The sequence below is a fragment of the Leguminivora glycinivorella genome, chromosome 25 (genome assembly GCF_023078275.1).
Source record: "Leguminivora glycinivorella isolate SPB_JAAS2020 chromosome 25, LegGlyc_1.1, whole genome shotgun sequence".
Classification (NCBI taxonomy): Eukaryota; Metazoa; Arthropoda; class Insecta; order Lepidoptera; family Tortricidae; genus Leguminivora; species Leguminivora glycinivorella.
The window spans coordinates 4945556-4965937 of record NC_062995.1 but is presented as its reverse complement, the minus strand read 5'-3'; the positions used below and the strand labels follow the sequence as shown (position 1 = coordinate 4965937).

General features: G+C 37.5%; 1 protein-coding gene across 1 annotated transcript in view; it reads right to left on the bottom strand.

The window, feature by feature from the left end:
* Window positions 1-20382, bottom strand: part of LOC125239414 (regulator of G-protein signaling 7) — a 31823-nt gene continuing 11441 nt past the window's right edge. Inside the window, exons 5-17 of the mRNA XM_048146985.1 lie at window positions 16495-16553; window positions 16021-16163; window positions 15190-15270; window positions 13526-13639; window positions 12637-12721; window positions 12021-12070; window positions 10399-10508; window positions 6627-6740; window positions 4953-5081; window positions 3511-3639; window positions 3016-3079; window positions 1816-1908; window positions 1-922 (exon numbers count right to left, since the gene is read on the bottom strand). Of these exons, the coding sequence (XP_048002942.1) occupies window positions 860-922; window positions 1816-1908; window positions 3016-3079; window positions 3511-3639; window positions 4953-5081; window positions 6627-6740; window positions 10399-10508; window positions 12021-12070; window positions 12637-12721; window positions 13526-13639; window positions 15190-15270; window positions 16021-16163; window positions 16495-16553 (1234 nt within the window). The 3' untranslated portion in view covers window positions 1-859. The remainder of the gene's footprint in view (window positions 923-1815; window positions 1909-3015; window positions 3080-3510; window positions 3640-4952; window positions 5082-6626; window positions 6741-10398; window positions 10509-12020; window positions 12071-12636; window positions 12722-13525; window positions 13640-15189; window positions 15271-16020; window positions 16164-16494; window positions 16554-20382) is intronic.

Sequence of the window (20382 nt, the reverse complement as noted above, 5' to 3'; positions counted from 1 at the left end):
TTAATTTTTACTCTTTTTGCCAGACTATAAACAGTTTGACTATATTATCTAGTTGATCACATATTTGCTAGTTACATTTAAAACACATGATAAAAGTCGGGGAAATATTTTAACTATTTCCTTACAATACGTTTTTAATCTTAATGATTATTATTTTAGATATAATTTTAATATAATAACGTCTCATAACTATGAAGTAAAATAGCTTAATGCTTTCAGATCTTTTTTATTTGGATTATCCTCGGTGATAGATTCTTTATCGAGATTTTCAAAGTTAAAAATAACTGTACTGTTTCTTTTTATGTCAAAATAACTGTCCATCCCAGTCAAAGCTTTTAAGAACATTTTCATTTTCGTGTCAATAAATGCAAAAAATATCTTATTCATAGAGCAATAGACAAAACTCTTTTTATTTTAATAACTAATAAATGCCAACATTTTTAAAAATTGTACGATAATGTCACAAAGTACGTTTTTTGCGTATAATACGCTTTTAAATAACTATTAGAAAATAATATTTGTTTTTAAGCCAACTTAGCTTGCTTTAAACTCTCACCCCAATCGATAATTCAAAAGTTACGAAACTGTTACCAGTTATTACCCGAAGTAAATAAAACTTTCACGTTCTTACCAACGTTTCGAAACTCGTTCCCGTTACTTCCATAATTTGGAAACTCATCCGTTCCCAACGTTTCGAAACTCTTTGTTACCAAAGTTTCGAAACTCTTTGTTACCAAAGTTTCGAAACTTGTACCAGTTCATGCCAGTTACGAAACTCGTACCTGCTGTTACCAAGGTTACGTAACTCTTCGAAACTGCTTCACAGGGTGCTTCAAACACTTTCTTCTGCGTGTGTTCGTTAGTTTGTAGTTTCCTTGCGAGCGGTGAACGATACAATGGAGCGGATCCCTTTCACTGATGTCTGTAACAAACATACAATAGTATACATTACGCTACAAGTCCGGAAATAAGGGAATCCGAAACGAGTGGCGATAAATTAAGAGGCCTTACGCCTTGGAAAAATACTTCAACTCAAATTATGAAGAAAGTCTAGGTAATTTTAACTAACTGTTGATTATATACTACTAGCGAGCCGCCCCGGCTTCGCACGGGTACTATACCTACATGTAAACCTTCCTCTGGAATCATTCTATCTATTAAAAAAAAACCGCATCAAAATCCGTTGCGTAGTTTTAAAGATTTAAGCATACATAGGGACATAGGGACAGAGAAAGCGACTTTGTTTTATACTATGTAGTGATTACATATAATACTTTGATCAAGCAAAAGAGCCAAAGCTTGAATTTATTGCGTGTGGTCACAATATAAGGATGACTCAGTAGTTAATCTCCGGCAGCGGCGACGCGATCGGTATTTGGCTCTCTCGCACGCGCCCCGCGCGACACGACAGCGCTACGTAGCGGCGCGTACTGACGCGACCGGCATCCTCCAGTTCCGCATGTACTCTCTGCACCTCGCTGCGTGCGAGCGCGACTCAAGGACAAACCGCGCGGCGCAAAATTTGTTAGAAGAATTATTACTGGTTTTATACTGTGGTGTAGTTAATATTTACGTGGAAAAACCCGCTTTATTTGCTAAAATTTGACCAATTTCGAGTTGTTGAGTTGAGATTTCTCCATAAAATAGTTACCAAGGTACATCATTGTATGTTACTAGATTACAATAGCCCTGTTTAACAAACAGGGAGAAAACACAGTGAAAAAGTACTAAATTCATGAGGGGTATTTAGCGAATAAGGCCTCTTAAGTAAAGTTTTTGACGAGAATTTTATTTGAAAAAGTTAAATAATCTCACCTTTTTCTTAGATCCGTTGAGATAATCCTTGTACATCTCTGAGCGGAGGTACCGTGAGTAGCTATCAGACTTCATCAGGTGATATACGTGAGCCTAGAACACACAAATAATATACTAAAAACTTCAAAATTACCATACCATAAACATATGTACAAGGTACATTATTGTCCCGGATCTGTAAGTTCACTTTTTTGACACATTTGTTTTGAAGTATGTTGCGATGTGGCTAAGATGTATCGTTTGCCAAATCTAACGATTAATTTCGAATTGGTTGAATCGATTAGGCCCTATGTATAGTCAACCAATTGGAACCCTAGGCCACTGTAGAACTATGTCACAGTGACGTTATAAATCGGATTGTAAGAAATCTCTTACTACTTGTCATTTTGACATGGTTGTAGAGTGGCCTAGGGTTCCAATTGGTTGACTGTACAAGGAGGTGCTTAAACAAATATACGATTTCTATACACTTACTGAAATGTCATTTGAATCAAAATGACAGGCTCTGCCACAGCACTAGTTTAAAAATAAAAATGAATGATAAATGACATAATAAATCCTGCGTGACAAATTAATATCGTAAAATACTCACTAACGAAGATCCGCAAAAATGTAACATGTGTTAGATTATGTTTAAAGTAAGCGAAATATTGTTTAAAGTACTTGATTTTTAAAAAAATATTATTACAGGATTAGGTTGCGCGTTAACATAAAATTGTTATAAATAATGATCGTTATAATGTAAAATTGTATGAGAAACATTTTCGGACTACCAATAATCTATATAACAATTTTATATGAACTTTGGCGCACCCGTCAAAAAGAGGTTCTTACAGCTCTGGGACAATAGGAAGCGTCGGTGGCCCAGAGGTAAGAGCGTGCGACATTCGTTCCAGAAGTCGCGGGTTCGAACCCCGGTTCGTACCAAATGTACCAATGAGTTTTTCTGAACTTATGTACGGAAATGTCATTTGATATTTGCCAGTCGCTTTTCGGCGAAGGAAAGCATCGTGAGGAAACCGGATTAATTTCCAATAAGGTCTAGTTACTCTTCGGATTGGATTGGAAGGTTAGTCGCATTCGTAAAACTAGCGTCGACGTCTTGGGAGTAGTCGTCAAAGCGGACCCTAGGCTCTCACGAGCTGTGGTTATTGCCAGGACAACGCAAAGAGAAATGAAATTAATTGTAAAGTGAATTACCTGCGCCTGGTCGAAACAGTATCTATCGGCGGTCCCAGATTCCACCTTTACTCGGGTCAGTTCCCTGCAAAGATAATAGTAATGTATTGAACTAATATATATGTCAAATATCAAATTGAAGTACATTACGATTCAAGTGCGGAAAAGAACAAGTTCGAAACGAGTGGCGATAAATTAAAACACGACCGAAGGGAGTGTTTTGAATCGACACGAATTACGAATTTCGTTTTCTCACGTGTATAGTACGACGTGTTTCAACCTGGCATATAATGAACCACTTCTCGCACTAGTGCGTAAAAAAGCACCATCTGTACTGAAAAAACTATTTTCGCTAAAGATAAACGACTAAGGGCCGGTTGCATCAAACCGTCTGGCACCGTTAAAGCGTTCGTTAAATTTTATTGTATGGGAAGTTCCATAGTCGTCTGCTGCGTGACGATGATGTGTCTGTCAAATGTGGTTGATGCAACTGGCCCTAAAAATAAAACAACTCACCTGCTAGCGGCGTCAATGTTGACGGGCGAAGGAGCGTCAGCAGCCAGGAACTCCTTCCAGATTTCTTTGGCCCTTGAAGCTACGCGCCGGATCGGTTGAGCTTTAAGATCTTGCACAGCTAGCCAGAACCTGGCACAAAAATATTAAGGTTATAATCACAGATATAGGAAGGACGGAGATCGGATATCGTCACTACTTTAAAAAAAACTTGTATCTTCGTCTGTCAATGAAAAGAAAATTGTAGTAAGTATGTATGGAATGCATATAGACTTACTGCGTTTTAACTTTGAGGAACAGCGTGAGATACGAGATTTTTTAAAAGTAGTGACGATATGCCGATTTGTATAGGCTACTAGACTCATATCGAATTTGGCACAAGAAATTATTGTTTTCTGTAGTATTTGACATAAGAAACAAATATTTATAGATTTTGAGTATTAAAAGTGACATGTGTGTAATATTTTTTTAACTTTGGCCACCGAAAACGCTGTCAGCCATGTAGTGACGTCACAGAACCTAACATAACTTCATGTCAAGTCAATCACTGACATAATGAACTTTATGCCTCATACTTAAATGACAGAAAGTTTTGTGTTTAATTCGATTGACGTCATGCACAGACAATCTATAGATTAACATGGCTAATGTTGTTTTTGCCTGATAAAGTGAAAGTATACTTTAAAAATGTTTTTTTTTTTCAAGTCGTAATAAAATATGGTAAGATATTTTTTCGGTTAATTGGACAGTGATTGATAATATAAGATAGACTTTAAAAAAGGGTCAAGTAGCCTATTGAATACGCCTGACCGGTGATTTGTATTGAGTAGCCCGAAGGCCCAGCGACAGCAGCTGATACCAGGTTTCGCAGGATTGACTGCAACTGGTACCAGTTTCGCAACAATCGCAACTTATATACTATCTGGTACCCGATTCGCAACTTTAGCAGCAACTTGTACGAATTTCGCAAATTTAACAGCAACTGGCACCCGTTTCGCAACTTTAACAGCAACTGGTACCAGTTTCGCAACTTTTAACAGCAACTGGTACCCGTTTCGCAACTTTAACAGCCACTGGTACCCTTTCGCAACTTTAACAGCCACTGGTACCCGTTTCGCAACTTTAGCAGCAACTTGTACGAATTTCGCAAATTTAACAGCAACTGGTACCCGTTTCGCAACTTTAACAGCAACTGGTACCCGTTTCGTAACTTTGACAGCAACTGGTACCAGTTTCGCAACTTTAGCAGCAACTGGTACCCGTTTCGCAACTTTACTAGCAATTAGTACCAGGTAACTTTAACAGCAACTGGTTCCAGTTTCGCAACTTTGACAGCAACTGATACCAATTTCGCAACGTTCGTAACTTTGATAGCAACCGGTACCAGTTTCGCAACTTCGCAGTGACTGAAATTGCGACGTTCAAAGTGTATAACAGGCACTAACTTGAGGTTCTCGCCGCTGAACTCCTTGGACAGGAAGCGGGCGAAGTGGTCCTGGCCGGCGGGGTCGTTGAGCAGCTCCCGGAGCCCGAAGGCCCAGCGCCGCACGCGCCGCAGCGGCAGCGGGTCCTTGCTGTTACATCACATTCATTTAATAGGCTAGTTTCCTATACTTTAAATAAAATATTTTATGCTGTGCACGAAATAAAGTAACACATAATTCGATGCAAAATATGGACAGTAGTTATTTTTAAACATAATTTCTATTTAATAAGTCAAAGAAAATGATATAAAGTAAATGAATTGACCGTGACGTCATTCCTCAGTATTTCATAGTAATTCCATACTAACAAATCGTTTTGACAGTTCATAAAAAGAAGCTGATTTGACAAGTAGGAAACTAGCCTATTATACATACATACATACACGCCAACGGGCGTAAGGCATGGCATGGATCAAATTGTGGCGTATTCGAGAGTACTGATGTGCCGACGGAAAGTTTTTTTTTTTTTTTAATACTACGTCGGTGGCAAACAAGTATACGGCCCGCCTGATGTAAAGCGGTCACCGTAACCTATGGACGCCTGCAACTCAAACAGTGTCACATACGCGTTGCCACCCCATTAGAAACTTGTACATTCCCTTTTGCTGTGTTAAGTACACAGTAAAAAGGAGTGTGCAAGTTCTAAGTTCCCAAATTTCTGAAATTTTCACATAGGAAAACTTCGGAAACTTTCCATTCTTTGTATGGACAATTGTATGGACGGAAACTTTCCATTTCATAAATTTAAATTCCTTTTATTTTTCTTGAAACTTTCGTGAATTTTTCATGAAATTTAAGATTTTTGAGAAGTGGCAATGACAGCAAAGCGATCCCTGTGATCGCAACCGAACTAGAACCGACTGACTCGGACCGAGAGCGCGCGAAAAAGGCCGATCAGGCCCCGTAGCCGAATGGCATTTCTCCGACGCCAAACGAAAGCGATACGCCGCTGGCTCTGTCGCGCCAATACGCAAGCGCGATAGAGATAGATATCTACTAGCGCTTCGTTTCGTGAGCGTTTCGTGAGCGATTGTGCCATTCGGCTAGCCACCCTGGGGGGTTACCATGACGTGCTAAAGCCGTTCAGTTTAGGTTGAGAGAGAGGGACGGAGCTATGTAACTGCTATAGCTGTGTCCCTTTCTCTCAACCTAAACTGAACGTCTTTAGTACGTCATGGTAACCCCCCAGCTCTCGGCTAGTACGAGCGAGCGTTACTGTACGCCATATGTACAATTTGTCTCTCGCTCTCTCCGTGTACTACTGTACTAAATGTCCTAAAAGAACAAATTAGTACACTTAGGAGATCGTACTAGTTGAGAGCGATCTTTTCAGTGAACGAGAAGGCACAACTCTAGTTGGTTGTTTTTTTTTTAATGAAATAGGCAGCAAACGAGCAGACGAGCCGCCTGATGGTAAGCAGTCATCGCCGCCCATGGACATAAGCAACATCAGGGGAGCCACTTATGCGTTGCCGACCTTTGAGAACCCTAAATACCCGCTTCTTGAAGAACCCCATGTCATAGCGCAAGGGAAACACCTCAGAAGGTAGCTCATTCCACAACTTGCACGTTCTGGGCAAAAACGTTTTTTTTGTTTAGTCCACAAGTGTAAAAGTATAGAATTTATTTATTTACCATTGTTTTTCTTGTTCCCAGAGCTCGGTAGTGTCATGGATCCACGGGTTCGGGTATTCTGGTGGCGTCAGGAACATGTCGTACTCGGCGTATTGCTCGCAGTACGCTATGAAGCTGAAAAATAATATTAATAATAAATAAATATTGGGGACACCTTACACAGATCAACTTAGCCCCAAACTAAGCCTGGGTACCGGCAGAATATCAGTGCCTCACAACCTAGTGTATGCGCGTTCTTAGGCGGTCGCATTTTAATGTACGGGATGGTATGATCTTAGATTTAATCTATGGTGAAACAAATGACTGAACCACGAACTCCAATCGCAAATATGATACTTTCTTCTGAACAGAACGTTCTAATTTTGAATGTTATCAAAGTATTGGTTCAGCAATTCCCGTTAAGTTTGTACATCTGGATCATGTCTCCGATTTGGATAAAAATTGGTAGGCTGATAGAGTCCATGATGCTGAGCAAGATCCACTAGGTTTCCCAAAATGTCCTAGGTTGATTGTATGAAACTTTCCTTTTTTGTTACCGAAAATGTATAGGAATCCCGGTAAGGGCATTTATTTGTGTGATGAGCACAGATATTTGTTCCTGAGTCATGGATGTTTTCTATGTATGTAAGTATTTATATATTAAATATATCGTTGTCTGAGTACCCACAACACAAGCCTTCTTGAGCTTACCGTGGGCCTCAGTCAATCTGTGTAAGAATGTCCTATAATATTTATTTATTTATTTATTTATTTTAAACTACATAGAAGATTTTGGGAAACCTAGTGGAACTTGCTCAGCATCATGGACTCTATCAGCCTACCAATTTATATCCAAACTAGCTTTTACCCGCGGCTTCGCCCGCGTAATAGCACACTCAATGAAGCCTATCTCGCGGGAAATAATTCGTGTATAGGCGAATTTTGGCATAATTGTAGGGAATGGTGTTCTAATCCACATACTCAAAGTACTGATGGGTAGGGGAGGAGCTAACTGGTGGAGGGGGGTGTAAAGGTCCCTTTTTTTAGTTTTTCGCGAATAACTCTTAAACTGTGGCACATAGCAAAACATGTTCTGAAACACAAGTAATCTTCATAAAATTCTCTACAAAAAAGTCTTATACACTTTTTATCTGGGACTAATCGTTCATGAGATATGGAAGGGAAAAGATGGACAATAAAGGAATAAACTCATTTGTTTATGAACAATACGTTTATTCTTATAGAGACGCGGTAGCGTGTCAAGCCAGGTTCAAGTAACAAAAGTAGCAAGCAGTACCGTGTGTAATATTACACGAACCGTTTGGAGCCACATTTGAGCCCCTTCTAACTCAAAAACGATTTCACATAAACGTGTTATAATGCAACGTAAAAAGAAACCAACGCGCGTAGTAAAAGTATGAGCTATAAGCGCTCCTCAATAAGCCCGGTACTAGCAGCCCGCCTTAGTGCGTTTTCACATTATCCGATCCGATATCGGATGTCGGAAGGATTTCAAAGGCAAAAATCCAAGACGGCGCCTTAAATGTACGGGATATCGGTCCTACTTCCGATATCGGATCGGATAATGTGAAAACGCACTTAACCCGCGTCTCTATAAGAATAAACGTATTGTTCATAAACAAATGAGTTTATTCCTTTATTGTCCATCTTTTCCCTTCCATATCTCATGAACGATTGGTCCCAGATAAAAAGTGTAGAAGACTTTTTTGTAGAGAATTTTATGAAGATTACTTGTGTTTCAGAACATTTTTTGCTATGTGCCACAGTTTAAGAGTTATTCGCGAAAAACTAAAAAAAGGGACCTTTACACCCCCCTCCACCAGTTAGCTCCTCCCCTACCCATCAGTACTTTGAGTATGTGGATTAGAACACCATTCCCTACAACTATGCCAAAATTCGCCTATACACGAATTATTTCCGCCGACGGACAGTTAAATGTCTTCGTTAGGCGTGCTATAATAAAAGTATTCATTAAGATTTTCATTTGGATCCTTAGGTTTCTCTGTAGGTATATTTATCTGCGATTATTTCGATTGCACATAATACTTTTGCTTGCAATGATTGTAGAAATATTACACATCGACCACAGCGTAGGTAATTCTATATACGCTGGGGAAACCTTTATAAACATCCCACATAGCCCGTATTTCGACACTATGATCGGTGGGTAAAAAGTACTTTTTTCTATTCTCCCTTACAATTTTTTACATTTTGCTTATACTTATCGCAAACGTAATCAATCTTCAAGCAAGCAAACAACGATCGTCTTAGAGCACATTGATTGTAAGAGACCGCCGACCGATTATCCGTATCCCTCTAACGATACCCATATTATCCGTATCCGTATCCCTATCCCTATCGCTATCGCTATCGCTATCGCTATCCCTATCGCTATCCCTATCGCTATCCCTATCCCTTATCAAGATGTTTAATGATATAACACTTTAAGTTCTCGCGCTTTGTACACATATTTAGGAGTAAAATAGAATCGGCCTCGATGATCTGGAACCCTCATGAAAAACTATATATATTGCTCCTCGAAAAAGTTCAGAAAGCATTTCTTCGTTTTTTGTATAAAAAAACATATGGCTATTTCCCTTTTCTCTACCCCACCAAATACTTACTTGGTATGTTAGGTTTCAACTCCCTAGAGATTAGACGTATTTCTAACTTGTTGTCCTTTACTTGTCAGATTTTAAGAGGAGATTCAGATTGCTCTGACCTGGTTAATAGAACGTGTAGCCTATTTGTTCCCGATAACTACTTACGTAGCCGCAACCATCGTCTTCTTGCGGAGAACGTGGCCCGAACTGTGACGCACCAACACTCTCCTTTATTTTATTCACGGGCTCTTTTAAATCAATTTTTAAACGTTGCACCAGAATGCGATTTGTTTAATGATAGATTTAGACAACTTCGCTCCTATTTTATACGCTTCTGTGAGCTATCTTTTTAATAATGCTTGTTTTATTTGTGTGTGTGCTTATACTTTTTGCTTATTTTAATTATAATATTAGTATAATATTTCAATCTTACAGCGCATTGGCCTATAAGTATAAGCTGTAATGCTGTGAAATTTTATCTTCGAATAAATAAATAAATAAATAAATAAATTTAAAGTCACATACAGGTCGAACGCGATTAATTAACATTATTTTTACCTTTTTTCCCAACGTTTCGGCCAGGTTGCACTGGCCGTGGTCGCGGAAGACTGACGTCCCAGCAAAATGTCACCGGAGATGTAAACAACACAAAACTACCCGATATTAATTTATATAAATGTTCGGGGTAGACAAATAAATATAATCTACCCGCTTTTAGTTAATGTTTATTTCCCACCATGTTTATTTTAAAGGTAAAAATAATGTTAATTAATCGCGTTCGACCTGTATGTGACTTTAAATATATGTTTAATGATTTCTTATCAAGTGCTAAAATATAAAGTTTCAAAGTTTTATCTTTTAAAATTAAGAAATCCCATACAAACTTTCAACCTCTTTTTCAACCCCTTCATCCCTTTTTTTCGAAATAAAAAGTAGCCTATGTTTTGTCTCAGGGTCTAAAGATTGTCTGTTCCAAATTTCATCAAAATCGGCTGCGTGGTTTAAGCGGGAAAGCGTAACAGACAGACAGACAGACAGACAGACAGAGTTACTTGCGCATTTATAATATTAGTATGGATTTGAGATGTGATCCAAATGTACAAAGTTAACGGGAATTGCTCGGTTGCACATACAGATTTCTTAATGTATGATATGTGTTGAATACTTACATTTCAGCTACCTTGCTGACGCGAACGTTGCGCCGCTCCATGCGAGCTCGCAACATCGCCAGATTCCGTCGGGCGGCCTCCACCTGCCGCTCTATACTTGGCGTAGAAATCTGTAGTAAAATAATACATTGTAAATAAGCTTTTGCCTTTGGCTAGTCTGTGGTCAAGAGTAAGGGCCCATTTAGACGGTACGAGAACTCGCATACGAGTTTTATTACATTGCGGTATTTGATGGTTGTTCAAAGTTGTATGTACCCTCCAATAGCTCGCAATGTAACTAAAATCGCATGCGAGTTCGCACGCCGTCTAAATCAGGTCTACGGGTGCGCGCCCAAGAGCGAAAAAGTTGCTCGGCGACTTTTTTGTCGCTTACATCTAGTGTATGGGATAGTATGAAAGTGGATAGACCAGCAAGTGTGTGCACTCTCATACTAGTCCATAGACTAGATGTGAGCGACAAAAAAGTCGCCGATCAACATTGTCGCCCGTGGGCGCACCCTCTAAGCACATTTATAATATAACCACAAAAAAAAAATCCCGACCGCGACGCAGTGGCCCGATTTTCATGAAACATGGCTAAAGAACACTCCCGATTAACTCAGCTTTCAAACAAAAGAAACTAAATTGGTTACTAAAAAAATCGAAATTGGTTTATCCGTTCGGGAGCTACGATGCCACAGCCAGACAAACACATAGACAGACAGACATACAGACACGTCAAACTTATAACACCCCGTCGTTTTTGCGTGGTGTTAAAAATACATTGTGCAACGTGGGATGGAAGTTGAATATTGCTAACGAGAGTAAGTAAAATCGTGACGGCTTTCCGGAGCGAGTTAAAGACTCGAGTTTGCGATATTATTACGCCCCGAGTTACACACAATGTTTTTCATCACACTTGCTATAAAGAACAATCTGTTAAACTTTGCTTTATGCTTGAAAAAATACAAGTAATATTCACATCTGGGAATTTTTCGCGAGAACAATCACCAAAAATATTTTTTTCTAAGGTAGGTAAATTTTATGTTTTTCCTACTCAGAAGAAAACAAGAAACAAAAAAATGGTCCAAAATTTTCTATTATTTTGCATACTTTCCACTTTTTAACCGCTCTACAAAATGAATAAAAACCGGCCAAGTGCGAGGGACGGTATTTTTTTTTTACATTTTCCTTCAACTCTTTTTTTTTTTCACAATAAAAAAAATAGTTTCTTTACGTTCAATTTGCGTTATTTCTAACGATACCCCACTTGACCTAGTAACTTGAAATTTACAGTTTGCCCCCCCCTTTCATTCTGGCTATTTTCTACAATTAAAATTAATAAATTAAAAAAATATATACTTTTCTAATTTCAAGTTGATAGCATAAGTAGTTCTCGAGATATTTAGTAATGTGACAGACGGACAGAGTCGCACCATAAGGGTTGTACCTTTTTGGTGCGGAACCCTAAAAATGCTAACGAAGTGGAAAAATTAAATTTGGGACGCTTTTTTCACCTAGTAGGATCGAAAGGGCTCGTGATTTTGAGTAGGAAAAACAATGAAATGTACCTACTTTCGAAAAAAGTTTTTGAATCTTTGTTCGCGAAAATGCACATATGTAGTGATATATATCTATCTTACCTTGTTAGCCTCGGGAATGCACACAGTTATCTCAGGTTCAGATGATTCACCTGAAAACAATTTTTAAATATTACAAACATTAAAATAAAAACGTGAGGAAACCGGACTAATTCCAATAAGGCAGTCGCTTTCGTAAAACTAGTGCCTACGCCAAATCTTGGGATTAGTTGTCAAAGCGGACCCCCGTCTCCCGTGAGCCGTGGCAAATGCCGGGATAACGCAAGAAGGATGAAGACAAACATTAAAAAAAACGCTTTTAATAAGATCCTTAACAAAAGTTTTATACTAGGACGGCATTAAATTAATGTTTAATTAAAAGTATTTTACGTTAACATAAAGTATCCAGAAGCGGAAATAGCATTGGATTGGACTTATCCTCAGAAAACCTGATACCCACCTATCCAAAATGGCCCTCACCTGGAATGTACCCGGCAAGCGGAAACCATGCCGCCCTAAATCGACTAGACGTCGCTCGGTTCAGCAGGAGCTCAGGTTGTTAGGGATGGGGTGGGAGGAGGTCACCCAAACTGCCCAAGACCGGAGTAAATGGAGAAATATGATTCGGACCCTACACCCCAGCAGAGGGTAACAGGATGTAAAGAAAAAGATTCCGTACCATTTTCTTTGACAGTGTTTTCAGCTTTCTTCTGTATCTCTTCTTCGCTCTCCTCTGGATTGGTGATGGTCACTATTGGGTTGTTCTGTAAAAAAAAAGTGAACAGAACTGTTATTGATCTCAAAGTCTACTTTTTCAATCTCTCTAACAACGTTCGTTTAAACTTTCATCTACACCATTTGGTGTAGGCGGGAAGAGATTTTAAACAGATTTTGGAGCGTATTCTCTACGTGGACGACTGTTGCTGTCCTCATTTTGTCGGCTTTTCCAGATGTTATTGTATACTACCCAATTAGTTCCAAAGGCCGCTCCTAGGATTATTGTTCGACATGCCCATAAGTAAGGAAAGAGTTGTAACTCCATAAAGTCGCCGTCAATAGAATTTGTGAACAATGTAAACAAACCTTGTAGTCAAAATGTCTTTAATTTGTAGTGGTACTGAGGTACATCTTTTTCCTAGACTTTATCTGTCTATACGCAGTTATATATTTATGTCTTTGATATTATCCATATATTATTAAGTGAGAAATTTTATAGAAGTTAGTTTTAAAGAAAGATTATAAGGAAAAAACCTTATAGGATCACTCATGGGTCTGTCTCTGCGTCTGTCCGTACCAGCTTATTTTTAACCCCCGACGCAAAAACGACGGGGTGTTATAAGTTTGACGTGTCTGTCTGTCTGTCCGTCTGCCTGTTTGTCTGTCTGTGTGTGTGTCTGTCTGTGGCATCGTAGCTCCCAAACGGATGAACCGATTTCGATTTAGTTTTTTTTTTTTGAAAGCTGAGTTAGTCGGGAATGTTCTTAGCTAAGTTTCATGAAAATAGGTTCACTATGTCGCGGTCGTAGGTTTTTTCAAAATTTTAATTTTGTGGTTAGTGTTGCGGTTACCTTGAGGTTATGTTGCTGGATGAGCTCCTGACACTGCCGCATCCGTTTGGCCTTGAGTGCGTTGATGCGGGACAGCTTTTTGGGATCCAGCTCCGTTGTATTCACGCAACCGGGCTGCGAAAGGAGTAATCAATTAGCCTTCATACAGCGTTACACCAGCCACTGACCAAACCACAGATGTCATATAAACCATAGATCAAGCAAACGTATCTACTTAGCGTGTCAAATGAACTCGGTGAAATCCACTGAGTTGTCCGTCTTAAATCGCAGCTTGCAGCTTTCGGGCGTCAATTTTTGTAAGTTGAAGTCAACAAAAACATTAAAAATGCCTCGTTACATGATATTTAATTGCAACAACATAAACCTTATCAACACTAAAGGGCCTGAGACATATTTAAAATCACAGGCAAGTAACAACTTCAGTACAAAATCTGACACGCTCGGCCGCCATACAAATAAATGAACTCGTTTCTTCTATCTAAATCTAATTCTGTGGAACAAACAATAGGCTACTTGCCTCCTACTCAAATCAGCTTCTTTTTAAGAACTGTCAAAACGAATACGAGACTTGCTTATATGGAATTTATATGATCACGAATTGAGTGACGTCACGGTCAACTCAGTTACTTTATATATTTCTACCTGACTTATTATATAGAAATTGGATTTAAAAATAACTTCCGTCCATGTTTTTCTTATAATTATCTGATGCTTTATTTCGTGAATGGTACAAAATATTTTATTTTAACTACAGTCAAGTTCTCTATATTGCAAACGAGATTTAGTTGACTCGAAAGTCTCGAAACACTTGAGTTTGCAATATTTTATGCCCCGAGTAACACACAATGCTTTTCATACTTGCAATAAAAATATAAGATAAAAATTAATAATTAATTTGGGTACTAGAAATTTCATTACTCAAGAGTTTTCTATAACTAACTTTAAGTGCCAGTTTTATGGATAACATTTACTTTTTATGTAAAAATGCATTAAAAAATGTTTAAAAAAAAAATCGCAAAATTTCCTCATTTGGTATTAATTTTTTTTTTGTCTTTTGGCCTCAGAAATGCGTGGCTAAAATCTCTCGTAACGAGCACCGTGTATAAAGTTTAATAAAACCCGGCCAAGAGCGTGTCGGGCCACGCTCAGTGTAGGGTTCCGTAGTTTTCCGTATTTTTCTCAAAAACTACTGAACTTATCAAGTTCAAAACAATTTTCCTAGAAAATTTTTATAAAGTTCTACTTTTGTGATTTTTTTCATATTTTTTAAAGTTATGGTTCAAAAGTTAGAGGGGGGGGGACACATTTTTTTTACTTTAGGAGCGATTATTTCCGAAAATATGAGCATTATCAAAAAATGGTTTTAGTAAACCCATATTCATTTTTAAATACCTATCCAAAAATATATCACACGTTAGGGTTGAAATGAAAAATAAATTACTCCCCACTTTACGTGTAAGCGGGGTACCCTAATAAAACATTTTTTTCCACTTTTTATTTTTGCACTTTGTCGGCGTGATTGATTTAGGTACATATTGGTACCAAATTTCAGCTTTCTAGTGCAAACGGTCACTGAGATTATCCGCGGACGGACGGAGGGACGGACAGACATGGCGAAACTATAAGGATTCCTAGTTGACTACGGAACCCTAAAAATGACTTACCATCGGACGATGAACGTCCCAGAAGGCTCTCTCCTGGCTATCCAAGACTTTCCTCTCGAGCTTGTCACGTTTCTTGTCCACCTGCAAAAAATATAGTCAAATACAAAACTAATATGAAGTCTGGGGTTCAAATCCCGGTAAGGGCACTCAAAGTTGAAAGTGTTGAAACTGAGTTCAGAGACAAATCCAACTATCTGAATTTCCCGTTTTAGGACGTCCTTTTTTATACTACGTCGGTAACAAGCATACGCAAAGCGGTCACCGTAACCTATGGACGCCTGCAACTCAAGCAGTGTCACATGCGCGTTGCCAACCCATTAGAAACTTGTACACTCTCTATTGCTGTGTTAAGTACACAGTACTAACTGAACAAAACCAGATGTTTAAAACTTTAAATCCCATGAGTTTTGGTCACTCACACCACACTATATGAGTTTTTTTTAAAGGCATACCTAACAATACCCTTCTTAGAACTTGTACACTCCTTTTTGCTGTGTACTTAACACAGCAAAAGGGAATGTACAAGTTTCTAAAGGGGTGGCAACGCGCATGTGACACAGTTTGAGTTGCAGGCGTCCATAGGTTACGGTGACCGCTTTCCATCAGGCGGGCCGTATGCTTGTTTGCCACCGACGTAGTATTAACAAAAAAAAAACAATAAAATATAGGCAATAGTTGTCATGCTTTCTAAATTTATTTTTCTCACTGCACCCACATTCGCGAATTTCTGTTTGGTCCTATGGTTGACTGGTAGAGAATGCCTTAAGGCATTAAGTCCGCCATTTGTACTTTTTTTTCCAATTGTGCAATAAAGTTTAAATAAATAAATACCTTGCTCTGAGCCTCAGCTTGCATGAAGATAAATTCCCATTTTCGACTGAACATCTTCTGGAGTCTGGCAAGAGATTCAGCTTCATAGTCTGCTAGCTCGAGACGAGCTTTATTCTGCATTGTCCGCTTGCACAGATACACCGCTGAAAAAATATCAACTGTAAGTAAACTTTTTTGCCGCATGCTCAGCGCACTCAGCTTTCAGACAAAAAAAATTAAATCTAAATCGGTTGATCCGTTCGGGAGTTATGATGCCACAGACACTCACATAGACAGACAAACAGACAGACAGACAGACGGACAGACAGACAGACAGACACGTCAAACTTTTAACACCCCGTCGTTTTTGCGTCGGAGGTTAAAAAACATCATTATAATAGCCTTTCGTTAACGCGATAGTTACTCATGAAATTTAAATAAGAATACTTCTACTAGACGTTTCGAACTCTTTACGGCGTTCTTTTTTAAACTTACCGTAATCAGTGTTTTCCGGTTCCCATTGGTTAGATGGCCAGAAATATGGTGTTTGGAATCTGTAATTGGAATAATAACTTAAACATAGTATAATATTTATTATAAACACAGTCTATTGACTGTGACTACACATTTTATTTTGACAGTACTCTATATACTCAATCCTCTTTGCTGTACAGTACAGAGTAGTGTGTGTGTGTGGATTGAGTGAGCACCTTCCGAAAATAAAAAAAATATGCTGATCATTTAGTAAAAGTTCTAAAACAATTGTAAAACGAATCTCTGAATTTGTAAAAAGATAAATCAAAAGATACAGCCATTAACATGTGCTCACTCAGTTCTCACAAACTACCAACGAAAACAGTGAATATATTCATTTAACATATAATATTTATATACTAACATTTAGTAAAAAATAGGCCAACCTACCTCTATAAATATTAGATCACCTAGTGACGTATTAAATTTTTTACAAATAGTTTCTTATGCTCACTCAATCCACACTAGGGTGTGCAAACCGGTTAACCGGTTAACCGAAAAACCGGTTAACCGAGACTTTTTGGCCTCTGTTAAAAACCGGTTTTTATAGTCTCTAACCGGTTAATAACCGAAACTGTATTTATTTCTCAAAATTTGGAGAATTAAGCATAAAAAGGTTCAAAAATACGTAATTATTTAATGTTTTGTAATAATAAAGATTTATTCATTACTTTTCATTGACAAAATTATTATCTGTAATGATTTTATTTTAAAAATAAGTCCCGAGTCTACTACCGAGTATACATTTTATACAATACAGTAGAGTCCGGTTTAGTATATTACGACTCCGCATAGACCTAACGTCCAACCTCTTACAACGACATAAGCACAGGTATTTATTTGGTTATCGTATGTGATAGTATGAAAGTACATCCGTTTATTACGACTCCGATTTTAACGACCAGCCGCTTTTTACGACACATTTTACACAGAATCCATCCATCAAGTCCGGTTGCAACGACGAGCGACAACGTTTTTAGTTTTACTAGTAAATTGAGGAAACAAAACTACTTCCACCCGAGCACGGCCCCCTGTCTTGCCTACAACAAGTAGCAAGATTACATTGTGGCCATGTAACTTTTTGGAGTATTGCTTTTATAACAATTTGTTCGCCTCGGATCTAATCTTATAGGCTAAATAGAACCCAATTTGTATTTTTCGATTGCGTATAAACTAGCTTTACTTACAAATGATAAGCAAGCACGCATACTAAAAATGACTTTTTCACAATAAAATAAGGTATTAATACTATGATAATAATACCCTGTAAATAAACCTTTTGATTGAAATGTTTTAGTAATAGAGATGTAGATATTACTTTTAATTAAAAGAAATTAAATTCGTTTTGTACGACATCCGGTTAATACGACGTAATATCAGCGGTCCCTTGAGCGTCGTTGTAACCGGAGTCTACCGTATATTTCAAACTATATTTTTAAAAGAAAGGTAAAATGGAGATCTTGGTTTTCTTACATCAATTGCTTGTATTACTAGGGGCTCTGGGAGCTGTAGACCCTCGCGACATGCCTAGAAAACACAAAACTGACGAATCACATTCAAACTTGGCTGAGAGACCGGTCTGTTTCAGCTAATAGGGGCTATAACTATTAGATTGTAACATTAATTTTGATTACATTGAGGCACTCTGTTCGATCCTTGTTTGTTTATTTTCTTTCTGACTCTTGGAGACCATATACATCTCCAAGGAAAAAAGTAGATTAAGTATATCTATTTTTTTTTCTTTAGTTGTGACATCAAGAGTCTTTTACAACTCTAAAGTTATTTTAGTTATCTTTTATTTGTATCAGTTCGTTTTTTTTTGTTTTCATCATGTATATTTTTTCTTTTTTTTGATGTACTTTAACACTTAGAGACTATACATCTCTAAAATCTCTTATTAATCATAGTAGCTTTGTACTTTGTATAATTTATTGAAATGAATTTCCATAGAGTAGGTACCTAGTCTGTTAATTTAATATTTCTTTTTTTTTGATGAATACTTTTGCTGATTAAATTGTATCTCGTTTTTTAATGCATGTTAATTATAAGATGTAATGTTTTGAAAAGAAGTGGCCCGCCGAGTTTCTTGCCGGTCCCACAGTGGATACCCCCCTCCAACTGAGGGGGGACTGAAATCTTCTCGAGGCTGAGGCGTAGGGTTAGAGCCGGCGTAGCTTTATTTGACGTTCATAAGCGCATTGTAATATGCCTACTTGGAAAAATAAATATTTCATTTCATTTCATTTCATTTCAAACCACACAAGCCTTTTTTTTAGCAATTTCCACATTTTACAAAATTTCCAAAAACTGGAAAAAAATGATCTTCATCGTGCAAGTAATACCTGCTACGATATCATCAACATCAGATTTTTTAAAGGTAATGGTAATTATTGCGTAGTACGGCCATTTACTAAAAATCCTCAAAACCGGTTAATAACCGGTTAACCGGTTTTGAAGGAAAAGTCTCGGTTATTAACCGGTTTTTTAAGTTAACCGGTTTTTGCATACCCTAATCCACACACTTTTGAAAAGCCGAATTTTGATGAAAAACATAAGATTTAGACCGCTATTATATGTGTATAGTTTAGTAAAAGTGAAATGGGAATTTGTAAAATACAAAACGAACCACTAACGTGTCAGGTTTTTTTATAATAAATTTTTGTAAGTGCTCACTCAGTCCACACGTTTTGAGAAAGTTAAAAATGTAAATATCTTACGATTTGTAGCACCTAAGACACTCGAAAGTACTTCAACATTTAGTAAAAATTTTTACTAAATATCTACCATCTAATATTTTATATTCGTTGTCTGGTTTTAAAGATATTCAGACATAACTTTTCTCATACAAATGTATCAAGTAGGGTGACCACACTATGTCGGCTCCTGATTTTCCCCACCTTCCCATTGTCATATTGAGATTGGGGAGTTTCGTTCAATTTTGATAATAGTTTACCGGATTTGTAAGTGGGAGCGAGAAAAGAATAACTATTTCTCGCTCCCACTTACAAATCCGGTACGCTCATCTGTTAGCGCGATTAGATTACCAGGTTCTGGTTTCTTACTAGTGAAGTATTATATTCTTTGTTTCTTACCAATTATCATTCATGTCCTTTTTAATGCATGCATGTCGATATGGTTATTATCCTGACGTCGATAAAAATTACACAATACACATCATCACTAGGCCAAGAACATAACCTAAAAACAGTTTGCAGATGGATAATTAATATGGTATTAGTTTAATATTATCAAAATTGAACGAACGAAACTCCCCAATCTCAATATGACAATGGGAAGGTGGGGAAAATCAGGAGCCGACATAGTGTGGTCACCCTACTTGATACATTTGTATGAGAAAAGTTATGTCTGAATATATTTAAAACCAGACAACGAATATAAAATATTAGATGGTGGATATTTAGTAAAAATTTTTACTAAATGTTGAAGTACTTTCGAGTGTCTTAGGTGCTACAAATCGTAAGATATTTACATTTTTAACTTTCTCAAAACGTGTGGACTGAGTGAGCACTTACAAAAATTTATTATAAAAAAACCTGACACGTTAGTGGTTCGTTTTGTATTTTACAAATTCCCATTTCACTTTTACTAAACTATACATATATAATAGCGGTCTAAATCTTATGTTTTTCATCAAAATTCGGCTTTTCAAAAGTGTGTGGATTGAGTGAGCATAAGAAACTATTTGTAAAAAATTTAATACGTCACTAGGTGATCTAATATTTATAGAGGTAGGTTGGCCTATTTTTTACTAAATGTTAGTATATAAATATTATATGTTAAATGAATATATTCACTGTTTTCGTTGGTAGTTTGTGAGAACTGAGTGAG